Source organism: Oreochromis niloticus, linkage group LG5, assembly GCF_001858045.2.
Source record: "Oreochromis niloticus isolate F11D_XX linkage group LG5, O_niloticus_UMD_NMBU, whole genome shotgun sequence".
Classification (NCBI taxonomy): Eukaryota; Metazoa; Chordata; class Actinopteri; order Cichliformes; family Cichlidae; genus Oreochromis; species Oreochromis niloticus.
Genome location: NC_031970.2, coordinates 31118688 through 31131333, shown reverse-complemented (window position 1 = coordinate 31131333; position 12646 = coordinate 31118688). Strand labels below are relative to the sequence as shown.

The following is a 12646-nucleotide window of genomic DNA, read 5'->3' as shown; positions in this document are numbered from 1 at the left end:
AGCACCATATAATCAGTTGTAAAAGTGTGTTTAGGGCTCTTTATGACCGTCCCCCTCATGCTAAACATTACATAAAATGTACAGTTAAAGTCAAAGTCAGGGGTCTAAAAATAAGTCAAATAGTGTGTTATATTATGCAGCATGTTTTTGGCCAAAGAGAATAACATTTCACCATTTTTTCTGTACAAACTAATGAATGAAAACTAAGGCCTACTGGGTGGATCACACCACATACAGCATTACTATAGAGAACCAGTTCTCTTGTGCATCATACAGAAGGGTCACTCTCATAAACTCACAAAGCTACGGAAACTAGGGCGAAGAAAATGTTTATACAGGTATTCCAAAGAGCTCACAGCATTCATGCTTTCATACCAACAGCTTCGTCTGACTTCTACCACGGACGCCTGAAGCGATAACAGCGTAATAAACAATCCGTCCTGAAGAACACCGTTGTAAATATTCTTGAGCATCCAACAAAGAAATGGAGAATTGGAAAGAGAAGCACTTACGGGTACTTGCGTTACTTTCACTGCGAAGCACAGAAGATGAAGTCATTTAAAGTTTGCGCACACCAGTCAAGAGATTTAAGACATGCTAAAAGCTAGAAAACAGGAGAACCTTAAGAAGATTTTAAAGCAAATAGAAGGCTTCAAAAAAAATTTGACATGTTCACTTGCATCTCAAGGCAAAAAAAGCACAACTCATGGTGTCAGAAATGCCCTCATACATTCACGTGAACACAACGTGCTGAGATTAAATCTGTACACTTGTGATTAGGAGTGGTTTGATCTGTACGGCGTTGGGATAAAACATGAGGTAGCTGATTCATTTGTACTTGTTTGACTTGATACACCCAAATCTTTTTAGCTCTGCATCTTCCATTTCAACAAAACAGGAGCACATTCAGGCTGTGGACAACTTTAACACAGCCAGGCTCATCGTTTCTCCTTCAAACTAAAGCTGTGCTATGCAGAAGGAGCCACCAAGAAGATTGTCATTCTCAGCTTGTAGGTTTCAGGAAATGCCAGATACCAGAGAAAGTGGAGGATTTCCAATCAAATGCTGATGACATTGGGCTGAAAGCTAATTCACATAAAGCAAACTTTATGTAGGGGGTGAACAAAAACTCTTATTTTAACACTTACACCTGCATAGTTTATTCTCTTCCCAAAGCATTTTCTCACAACAGCTTCTGTTACATAATGAAGATTTTTTTTAACAAATGGGTTAAAATATAAACAATAAAAACAAATGTGCAATATTTCATTCTACAATTTATCCAGAGCTAAAAGCCACCGTTTTTAACAACACAAAATATAAGTCAAGAAAAATAATCTTGGAAAAATAATAATAATAATAATAATAATAATAATAATGATATTATTAATGAGTCCCTGGGTGGGGCTTCTGAAGCCATAACTGAAGGGTGGTTTTTAGATGAGAGGAACCCCATGTGATATGTGGAACATGCCAGCCCACCCTCAAGCTACCTAAATGTGCTGAGTGGAGCCAGAAAGCACCAATGAACAATAGCCACCTAATAAAATAGACAGACAGGTTCATTGAAAATTCTCCTTTTAGAGGACTCATAAGGGGGGGGGGGTCTAAAACCGTTTTCCTCAAAGCTCAGGCAGTGGAGTGACATGGAGTCAACAGAGAGCGAGAGTGAGGCTGGTGACTCCTGGCAGCCCCGTGAAACACCACTAACCTGCACGTGAAAGTTCAAGCTGTGGTCATTTCCAAACCAAGTCCATTTTTTTCCTAACATAACTTGTTGAATCATACATATTTTTCATAGAACTTTCTAGGTTATATAAAAAGTTTGATTTAAATTTCACCTAAAGCAAACAACCAATGCAGGTGTCATTTTTTCAAGGTTGTTTAATTGTCTGTTATACCATGTGGCCAATCTGGGGTGGGCATACAGGTTTTCCTCTTCTTTCTCTTGAAAAGCAGATTTAACTCAGTGAGAACGCGATGGCCAGGAAAACTCCTATTTGCTGAAATCTGTGAAAACAGCCTCCATGCGAAGGTGCAAACAGCAAACAGGTGAGTTTTTACATCCAGAACACAGTTCCTAAGCAGCCGGACGGCTCAGCTCAGCGGGGTCATCGCCAGCTTTAGGTGTCCATGCTCCATGTGGCCATCTGCCCCATCCCATCCCCAGTGCACTAAGTGCACACACTGGAGGTCAATCTTCCAGCAGATCTCTGTCCAGATCCATGAATGGTTCATCGATGTAGCTCGCTATGGCACACAGAGAAGTCCTGTCTGAACCCAGCAGCACTGATACAGTCTCCTTCCAGTAGCTGAAGGGGATACAGGAGCTCTGAAAAAGGGAAAACCCAAGATGAATAAGAACAAACAAACAAACAAACAAACACCAAAAAAAAAAAAAAAAAAAAAAAAAAAAAAACCACAGCTAAAAGGTATTTGCTATAATTAGTTATTCGAGTAGCCTTTTACATAAAAAGAGTAAAAACCAGTAAAAACAGTTTTACTGGTTTGTATGAACAGATAAATCAGAATAGCTTAGCTAGATGTCTCTTGGATGAGTGTTAAGACTAACAGATGAGTGTCCATGAATGACTGACAGACAGACGTAAATAATAGTCTTGTTATAATGCCACTACATGTCACCAGAACAGTCTTCTGTTTTCCCTAATTTTGTGTTTTGATAACAGAGTCAAAGACCTGTGTAAAATAGAAATAAAGGTAATCAATGAGGCTGAGATCTGCTAACACCATAAATCATAATTGGCAAGGATTAAATCATTTTGACCTTATGAAATTAGTTCTTTCATAATAAGCTCTTTTTCCCCCCCAAACATCTCTCTGCACAGGATTTCTTCACCAAAGAATTACAAAAAGTGCATACATCTCTGTAAAGAGGGCTTCTGTGCTAATATCATTTACTCTGTCACAGCATGACCTGATCAAACTGTCCACCACTAATTAAATTTTTCCCTTCCAAATTAAACCAATGGCATCAAATGCCAAATACAATCTCTGACCCCATTTATAGAAGTATTTCCCACAGGAAGCACTTCTTGTGTTAAGTAGTGTCTGTGTACCCTATACATTTATAGTGTTTAAATTTGAAGGGTACTGAAGAATACAGTAAGTTGGTATATGTCAAAGTCATTAACCTGTGGCAATAGTGTAATTAGGTTGGACAGTGCAAATCTAATGGAAAATTGTAGCAGCCATGTTGGAGACATCTGCCACTTGGTGGCAGCAGAGCAAGCAAAACAAACACATTGACATCACCTTGTAAAACTGTTATGCTGACAACGAGTGGGACATTAAGAAAAACGTAAGATTTTCTTCTTTACATGTTCTTTTATAAATGAAAAAAATGGCTTCAGAAAACAGTAAGAAGTCTGGGTTTTACAGAATTCTTGTGATAGAACTTTTAGATTGTTTTTCTTTGAGCACAATGACCATTTTTCTATTTTGTGAAGTTATTTCCAAACGTCTGTTAGTCACATTGTTGCTTGTGAAACGGACCAAGCCCGCCATCTCCCTCCCATCACAGCAAAATCTGTTGCACCATCTTCAGCATTAAGTCCACTAATGAGTAAATGTTGCTCATAGAGTTGATAATCCAGGGCAGTCAAATATTTTAGATCTACTTACATAATCAATGTTTAAAACAGCCATTCAGTTGTGAAAATTAAAGAAAGGGAAAAAAAGGCCTCTTCTGAGACAACGCTACAGCAAAAGTAAACACTTTGGTTTTGGTATAACTTCAGTCCCAGCATGTGTATTTTTTCATATTAAATAATATAAAAAGAATTTTATATTCGTTTACCTCTAATTAATTAACCACAGTTTGGGTGGAGGACACAAAGAGCACATACATTTTCTTCTTTTAGTCTAGTTTTATTTAACCCCTGATGGAAAAACCTGGCTCTTACGCTGTTAAATGCTAGACACCAATTTTATCTGTCTGCTGTTTGGTGATGGGCAGGTGGGTTTAACAGTGATTCCTGACTGGTAGTGGCTGACTGCTGCAGATGATATGTGGCACTTAAACATTCAGCAGAAAGAAACTCTTTTTTTAAAAAGGCAGGTTTTTAGTTGTGGTGGTGTGGGGTGGGTATTTCAGTTCTTGTATGGAAAGTCCCTGACTTACAGAAGCTCTTCACAAAAATGAAAGACAATATCTAATCTGAAAGAACTTCTATGCACCTCTACAATTTACAAGTGCTGCAACACAGCAATCAAAGTCTTGGTTTTATCACCGTGCTTGCAAACCTTTCTACTGTGGAATGTTTTGAATGTGTAACACAAATGCCACTTAATATAAGTGAAGAGATTCTTGCTTCCTGCCCGTTATGATTGACCTGGTTGAGTGTTTGTACGTTCAGCTACTCACGTTCTCCAGACAGGTGCTGTCTTTGTCCTTATTGAGGTAGTGGCGCTGCCAGAATCGCAGTAGATTGTGGAAGTTGTTAAGCAGGCAGCCCGGGTACTTCTCAGCATACTCCTTCTCACGAAGGGCGTTGAGGTAGAAGGGCAGTTTAGCCTTTCTTCTGGCCAACATCAAAATCACCAAACTGGTGTTTAAACAGCTGACATTCTCCTGTAGAGAAACAGACCTCAGTTATAATTAAAAAAAAAAAAAAAAAAAGTTTACACTACAAACAAAATTATGTTAAATGCCAAATGTCTCTGAACTGACTTACAGTTTACTTTTAAACAGACTTTTTTGCTAAATAATCACCATGATCTTCTATGAAAACATGTGGCAAGGTGTAAATGAACCCAGACCTGTGTGAGTGTCTGTACATTGATGATGTTGACCAGTCGGAAAAGGAACGACAGCCTGTTCTCAACTCTGGCCATATACGATAGCAAGCAGCACTCAGAAAGTACCTCCACCACTGGGAAACAACACAAAACATGTTTTTAAAGTGGAGAAAAAAAAATGTAATAAATCAAATAATTGTATCAATGTACTCTCACTTCTGGGGCAGATTGTTTCGTCAGCTATCAATTCCACTTCAAACTCTTAGCATTCTTTTAGATTTTGTCAGCAATCATTTGACAACACATTAATTTTATGTATTCTTTAAGCACATTAAAGTCCCAAAGATCCAAACAAAACAAAAAGAGAAAATAAATAAAAGAAAATGCTCATAGTAAGTTCTGCCTTAAATATTCTATAAACACCAGTTTACAACCATCAAATTTCCATTTCCATTTACCTTTGACATCTTCAGTCTGGCTCTCAAAGCGGTCCAATGAAAGAACGATGCAGCGTACCAGCATGTTTGAATCCACGAGGGAGCTGTTGATCTGTGTTAAGAACATCTGAAACTAAGAAAAAAAAAAAAAAAAAAAAAAAAAAGATACCATTAGCGACAATGCAGTAATATCTTTTCAGCCAGTATATATATTCTTAATAAATACTAGGATCTATGATCATACCTTTTCTGGAGTGTTGACATATTTGTTGAATCTCTTAAAAGCATCAATGTTGAACTTCATGAGCTCACCAAGCAGATCGAAGTAACTCTGAAGGACATCGCGAGATGTACAACCACTGTCTATGATGCAGAATAGGATGTGCTGTCGAGGAATGAAAACGGAAAGTGAACACTGATTCACTAAAGCCACTTAAAAATAAAATAATTGAGGAAAGATCTCTGTACATGGGTGGTAACATTTATCTTACTTCTAGTAGTCCCCTCTTCAGAAGGAACATTTGGTCTGCATAGGATGTGGCACCTCTGAGGAAACTTTCCACTGCCCTTGCCTGCCAGAATCTATATTTAGACACCGAGGAGAAACAATCAGCTAAAGCAAACTACACAGAGAAACCCTGAGCAGTCATTTAAATGGCACAATCTCTGATGCTCCAATATGTGTATGTCAGACTTTTAAAGAGATGGCTGACTATATAATCTGCATTATCTCAGTCTTTGGCCTACATGACACTTACCTGAAAGACGAGTCTGGAGGCTCCCTCTTCATGACAGTCAGGAGGCGTGTGAGGAGGCCCTTCTTCCCATCACACACGAGGCTTCTGTCTGTATTGACAAGAGCTTCCACCTCTGGGATATTAGCTTTCATGGAAATGGCACTCAGTTCATTCAACTCCTGGCTATTTAGAAGGAGGTACTTGTTCCTGAAAGATAGGGAACATATTGCAAACGTAAAGCAAAACCTTAAATGAAATATCAAATTAAATGTAAAAAAAAAAAACCCAAAACAACAACAACAAAAAAAAAAAAAAACACTGCTTACTCGTGATGATCACTGAAACTCTGAAGTAATCGCAAGAATTGGATTTTGAAGGATATCTCCTGTGTGACAGGAATAAAGAGTGTTCACCCTCCATATTTTAAAAAGTGATATGGTAAAATGGTAAATGGCCTGTATTTATACAGCGCTTTTCTGGTCCCTAAGGACCCCAAAGCGCTTTACATATCCAGTCATTCACCCATTCACACACACATATTCACACACCATATGTAATGGTAATGATGAGTTTAAGACTACTGAATTGAAATTTCATACTGGACTACAGTCGCAGTTCTCATTCTGGCCATGCACCACGTGATTCGAAACTGTATATTTCCTCCAGATGAGCTTGTCGAACAGGTTGTTGAGCCCTGGGATGAGACGAAACTCAGCCAGCATCTTGTGAACCTGAGAGGAGTTACGGGGGTGAAAAAACAATTTAACTCTGTTTAGACCAAAAATTCAAGCTCAGCTCTAATGGTGGGGAAGAGTACCTGATTCCTTTGTCGGCCCATCAGAAGGACACAGAGCACATACAGTACTTCTACTTTATACATAATCTCATGGACAATCTTCATAGACTGGGGCAGTCGATGTCTCAGAGGGCTGGTAGCCAGAGAACTCTCATCTGACGACTCTGTAGGTGAGGAAAGAAAAAAACGAAAACATGTCTAAATGTATTATTAAAAGTTCACGGGAATGCAACCATGAGTTAGCAGTATCATAAATGCCTTTTTCCTCACCTGTACTGCTTTGCTCAGGCTCCTCAGTGGCCATCTGCATGAGAGCATCCAGTACCAGAGCATTATCCAGCCATGTGTACCAGTCCTCCAGCTCCTGCAGGAAGTTAGCACCTGTGGCTTCAGATACCTTTCTAGTGGCCAGCTTACAAAGCCGCTCAATGAAGCCTGGGATGCTCAGCAGGGTTACTGTTGGAAAACAAAGCTTGTTAGTTCAGTTTAATGATATTTCTTGTTACGAGTGTCAGAAACAGAGTAAACAAACACAGTCAAATGTACTCTTGCTATGGTACAAAATACACTACACAGCCAATAAATCTTTGAACTCTGAAGACAACCTACCCTGGTTGACCTCTGCACGTGAAGGACTTGCATTGCGTTTTTGCTGTGCATTTTTGGCCAACAGGGTGTGCTTGTCATCATTTCCCACATCAGGTTCTGAGATTGTGACAGAAAGGATGCGGCAGAAGTTGGCCAGCTGTTGCTGGTCAAAGCTTTGAACCAGACCCGACAGGTTAGGGATGCCCTCTAACTGGATCATCTCCTGAAAGGTGTGGCCAGATGTAAAGTCATCAAATGTGAACAGAATGCAGACATTGCAACACTTTCAAAAGTAAGTTTTGAGACAGACGCTGACTAAATTTGATTTGACCCAGCAGATATATGTAACAATGCTACATGCCAGTTTAAGCGCAAGACCTAAAAATATTTACTTCTTTTGTATTTACAAAACTGACAAATGATCAGAATAATACATACTAGGCTAACTGTGACTTATACATTTTCATGGACCAAAGGTTTATCTGTCATAATTAGTAAAAAGATTAAGGAAAGCTGCTAAGTGAAGTGAGAGAGAGGCTTAAGCCATCAGGAGCACACAGAATAAAATTAAATCAGTCACATTTTATAATCTCCACAGTGCTCTGACAGATAATTATCCTTAACTAAGCCAGCTAAGTAACTGCAGTTTTTGAATAACTAGAGCATAAATAAGGTCTTTACATGTAGTCACCAAAACACCTTTATAGACTAGGAGAGGTTCAACATTTAGAAGATTTAGTGACACAGTGAAAACCACCAATAATCAACTGTCAGTAGAAAAAAAATATAAAAACAAAACAAAAAACCAAAAGTTGTACATTTCTTAAAAAGCAATCTGGTAAGCAGCTAATTCACAGTTCAGAGCTACTAGAGAATGGTGTACATTTTAAAATGACAACATATAAGAGAATAAGCTGAACTACTTTGTTCGCAACAGGCTTCTAAAATGAAGATATCCATGTGAAATTGGCATTTAAGGGTGTCAGCACATGGGTAACAGTCAGCACTGAACATGCACAATATAAAGCCAATTAATGATAATGTTACTGTGTTTATATTGATTTATTAACTGAACATGTTAACTGTATATATTGGTTAACGCATATTAACTATAACTCAACCATCCATCTCAGCATCATATGGGGGCTGGAGCCCAGTCCAGCTATCATTAGGCGAGAGCCAGAGTCCACCCTGTACTGGTCGCCAGTCTGTCGCACGGCTAACACATGATTATAACCCATTGCTTAAAATCCTTTTTAAATAGTTGAGTGGCTATGCATAAAGTGAAGTCAAGAGATCCATAAATACATTTACCCATTACTAACACTTAATCCAAGTAGAACTCTGACCTTTTTTACTCCAAGAATATCTTCAATAAGAGTAGCAGTCTGTAGGAAGGTCTTCTTGTTTGTCATCAAGGTGAAGAGAAACAGAACAAAGTCATCCCTAGCTGCCAGACTCTTTGTGACACCCTCCGTCTATGAATTTAAACAAGGAATTTTACATAGTCATTAAATTATGCAAAAATGATTCTGCATCAAGGCAAACAATTGGAAGGGAAAATATGATGTGTGCAGCATATTTTATATGAAAAAGATGTAACATGGTACTTACACATATGCAACAGTTGTACAGAACACTAAGGCAGTCTTTGACCAGGTCATCATTCACTGTTGTAACAGAAGCACAAATATTAATCTGACAGTTTTTTTCTCATAATCCTGAAACAAAGTAGAACTAAAACGCAGAAATGTGGACAGATGTTATGTCAATCCTACTTACTTTTAGGTTTCTTCTTCTGCATAGTTAGTGTAGGTCTCATCAGGATTTCCACTAGAAGCTTTATGAACACAGACAAATGAGAAAACCCTTTTATTTCTCCAGTATCTCAGGAGGAGCTGAGCTATACATTAGAGTTTATTCTTCAGAAATAACAGCTTCAGTCCAATAACGCCACAAGAATGTAAGACTTACATCAACTCCACCAAAGAGGTCAAAAGTGTACGTGTTGGGGAAGGTGGATTCCTGAGCGGTCTTCCTGTCCTCTGTGACAAAGGACATGGCCTCCACAGACAGCTGGGATAATAATAACTGCCAAAAAACAGCGGTCACATTACTATTTTTTTTTCCCCCCCCACCAGTTTTCAAAGTAAAATACTGAGCAAAAAAAAAATAGCTAAAACCAGTCATTTCACAGCCTCCATTTGATGGGCTTTTGCTATGTGGATACCTTAAGAAAGGTGTGGGCATGGGAGAGGTCACTGTTGGGATGGCTGCTCTCATAAAGCTTCTGCAGCAGAGTAGGGATGCCATTCCACTTGGCACGTTTATCTCTCTCCTGAAGCAGGCCTCCTGGGAGCTACAACACATAAAGAGGCAACTTTAGATGAGCCCTTTTCAAACATGCACTGCAGTCCTGAACTAGATACTACTTAGAGGAGCAGTATATGAAACTGCAAATGTCAGAATCAATCCAATTAGCACTAAACAGACTTTATCCCACCAGCTCCCTAGTTTCAAGTCTGTAATGTCTGATTAAGTCAATCTGTGAATAGCACAGGTAATTGTTTTGAGAATTCACCACGAGTATATGCTCTGTCCTGCACATTCTGCTCAGAAACCACAATACTACATAGTACTTTCAGTAGTGAAATATCAGTCTGACATTTACTGTCTGCTATGTGAGAAGGTCTTCTCATACCTTATTCTAACATTGTATGACGCTTTTGTTAAAGCAGCTATACACAGTGAAAATATCTAATTTTCTTTTAAACCTTTAAATAAAATGACATCTTTAATAAACATAAAAGCAGCGTGACATTCACTATAACACATACCCATAAAATATGAGAGTGTTGTCAGTCAAATAAATAATAAAATTCTCATTCCAATAGGTTTGCAACTTTCAAAGAAAGAAAAATTTTATGAGTACAGCAAGGTTGTAAGAATTCTTTTAAATGAAATTACAAAGCCACACCTTTGATCATACCGTAGACTACAAAAGCGAACATGCCCCAACAGAGTTTCTATTTTAACCTTTTGAAATCTAAATTCATAGAGACCTTATCTGAGTCATAGCCTCCCTTGATCACAGGAAACACATATTTATTGTGACATATAAACTTCCTGGAAGAAAAGAACATTTTCTACATCTACACAAAATAATTATTGACCAAGTTAAAAAATTTGCAAATATGCATGTGTTTTTAATGTAGTTACCAGAAAACATCTCACTGAGTAAGAATAAAATAAAAAGTTGAGATAAAATAGCAGATTTATGCATGACAAACTTAATTACAATGTGTAATATCTTAACTCTGTTTACTCTGGGCAGGTACTGGTTGTGAAAACAGAAAAGAGAGCCCAGTCTTCCTACTGGCACTTTCACATGAAATGATTTGACCCATTCTTAATATTGCCCATTTTTTTAATATTAAAGATGATGAAATGAAAAAACTCAATCGGAGAGTAATCAACCAAGGCCTACCTACGAACCTTTCAGGCAATTTTAAACAAAATGATCTGCAACAAAATTTAATGGGTTCTTGTTTTGGCCATGCTCCACTTCGCCACCAAGTTGGCTGAAATTGGGCAAAAAGCTGAAGAATGACCAAACAATTAGCTCTAATTCATGTCTCAGAGGCAGTTCAACCTAAAACACCAAGTGAACTGCTCTGACAACTCAAGGCTCAAACCAGAGCACATGACCTACCCTCCTTAAAATCTGTTCATGTGTCAGCAGAACTGGCAGGACTCCTGTGTTTTCCCCAAATTACAGCAACTCATAACATTCTCTGGACGGCCTAAGAAAACTTTTTTAAAGTCGACGTGTTCAGGGTTATCGGGGGTGTTAACAGATAACACTGGAAATACTTTATTAGAACCTCTACTTAAGAACAAAGCTTCTTTGTAAACGTCATTACGCAGTACGTTAGCTGGAAATGTGACAGTCACGCCACTAACATATGCATTGAAAACACAAAAGGTGTTAATGGGTTTAATCAGCTTTTCAATTTGACGGTTTTATTTAGGATGAAACGGTCAGTAGCATAATAGACATGCATGAGTTGAACGTGCGGAAACACCCGGAGAGGTGCGACATTCGTATGCACGAAGATACGTGAAAATCTAAACAGTTAGCGTAAACTATCGCTAGCATTAAATCAAAAAAACAACCAACCCTTCACACATAGAAATATCGTGTAAATGGCACAAAAATAAACCTGCGAACGTTAACATGCCTTAACAGCTGTTGCGGCGTACCCATTTATGGAAACGATAGTTATTGTGGTTAGTGTTGTTACGTAATCACCTGAGCTATTCTGCTGGCTTAGCTAGTTAGCCTTCGCTAGCTCCTTCGCTAACATTAGCAAATCTTACTGTCGTTTATACCAAGATTACAGTATTTAGAAAAGAAAGTGAGGGGCGCTGTAGAAATATTTACATTCTTATACTTAACGGGCACAAGAACAGTCCGACGACAACCGACTTTAAAGCGTTTTATATCACATTAAACCTGGCCTCCAATGCTAAGCTAATGTAAAGCTAACAACAAAAGAGCCACTTCAACGGAGCTTTCCTCATACACTTATAGCAGTGACAGCGTCATTTGGATTGTCAGCGAGCAAAAACATGTTTCCCGGCAATAGGTTGCATTATAGTTTAAGATTTGTCTAAGAAAAAACACACCCCGTTATGTTTTAGCCTGTTAGTCAAGCCCGAGCTGACAGGAGCGACTACAGCTCCAGTTAGGTCTCTCGGACAACGTCTTCCTTTTCAGGCTCGATTCCAAGCGCAAGTCCCTGGTCTCAGTCGATCAACTTTCGAGTGGTTTAACAGTCAAAACAAATGTCGTTTCTCCCACCTGTGTTCCTCGACTGAAGCCCTGGCCGGTGATTTTAGTGGCCGTGAACTTCGTGATGATATTGCTACTGTAGTTTCTTCGTTTTCCTCTCGTACAAGGGGACTCGCACCCCAGAAGCGTCGCCATTATTTCTTCTTCCTGAACTGAACTGTTTGGGCAGGAAGTGAAAGGCTTTGATGAATTATTTGAGGTAATTAAGCGGCATCTGCTGGCAGAGAAGCAGACTCTACGAGCTTGTGCGTTTGGTAATTACGTTCTTACATATATATACACCGTGATATATAAACAAATTTTAAAAAAAATTCAGGCCTGCCATAATTATTTTTGCGTTCATATATTTTGTATGTATTGCACACAAGCATAGGCGTTATGGGCGGCGGCTGAATTCTACGGACAATCTTGAACCTCTTGAACTTACGTCAATTAATCTTAATCGTACGTACTTAAAAGATGAGTTGTTGCAGTG

At 38.7% G+C, this 12646-nt stretch overlaps 1 protein-coding gene across 3 annotated transcripts; it reads right to left on the bottom strand.

Moving 5' to 3' along the window:
- Window positions 1–61: 61 nt before the first annotated feature.
- trpc4apa (transient receptor potential cation channel, subfamily C, member 4 associated protein a) lies at window positions 62–12328 on the bottom strand. Of its 3 annotated transcripts, none has more exons than XM_019358646.2 (18): window positions 12181–12328; window positions 9547–9675; window positions 9291–9407; window positions 9099–9156; window positions 8931–8986; window positions 8666–8794; window positions 7338–7539; window positions 6999–7184; window positions 6750–6892; window positions 6532–6663; window positions 6259–6317; window positions 5954–6139; window positions 5687–5777; window positions 5440–5580; window positions 5217–5328; window positions 4780–4892; window positions 4385–4591; window positions 62–2332 (listed from the first exon to the last, which is right to left on the bottom strand). In XM_019358646.2, the coding sequence occupies exons 1-18, from the start codon at window positions 12304–12306 to the stop codon at window positions 2195–2197; spliced, it is 2325 nt and encodes a 774-aa protein (XP_019214191.1). In that variant the 5' UTR covers window positions 12307–12328; the 3' UTR covers window positions 62–2194. The 3 variants fall into 3 exon arrangements, with proteins under 3 accessions (XP_019214191.1, XP_025763238.1, XP_025763239.1); XM_025907453.1 differs by lacking the exon at window positions 12181–12328 and adding an exon at window positions 12006–12136; XM_025907454.1 differs by lacking the exon at window positions 12181–12328 and adding an exon at window positions 11029–11048.
- Between the last annotated feature and the right edge of the window lie 318 nt (window positions 12329–12646).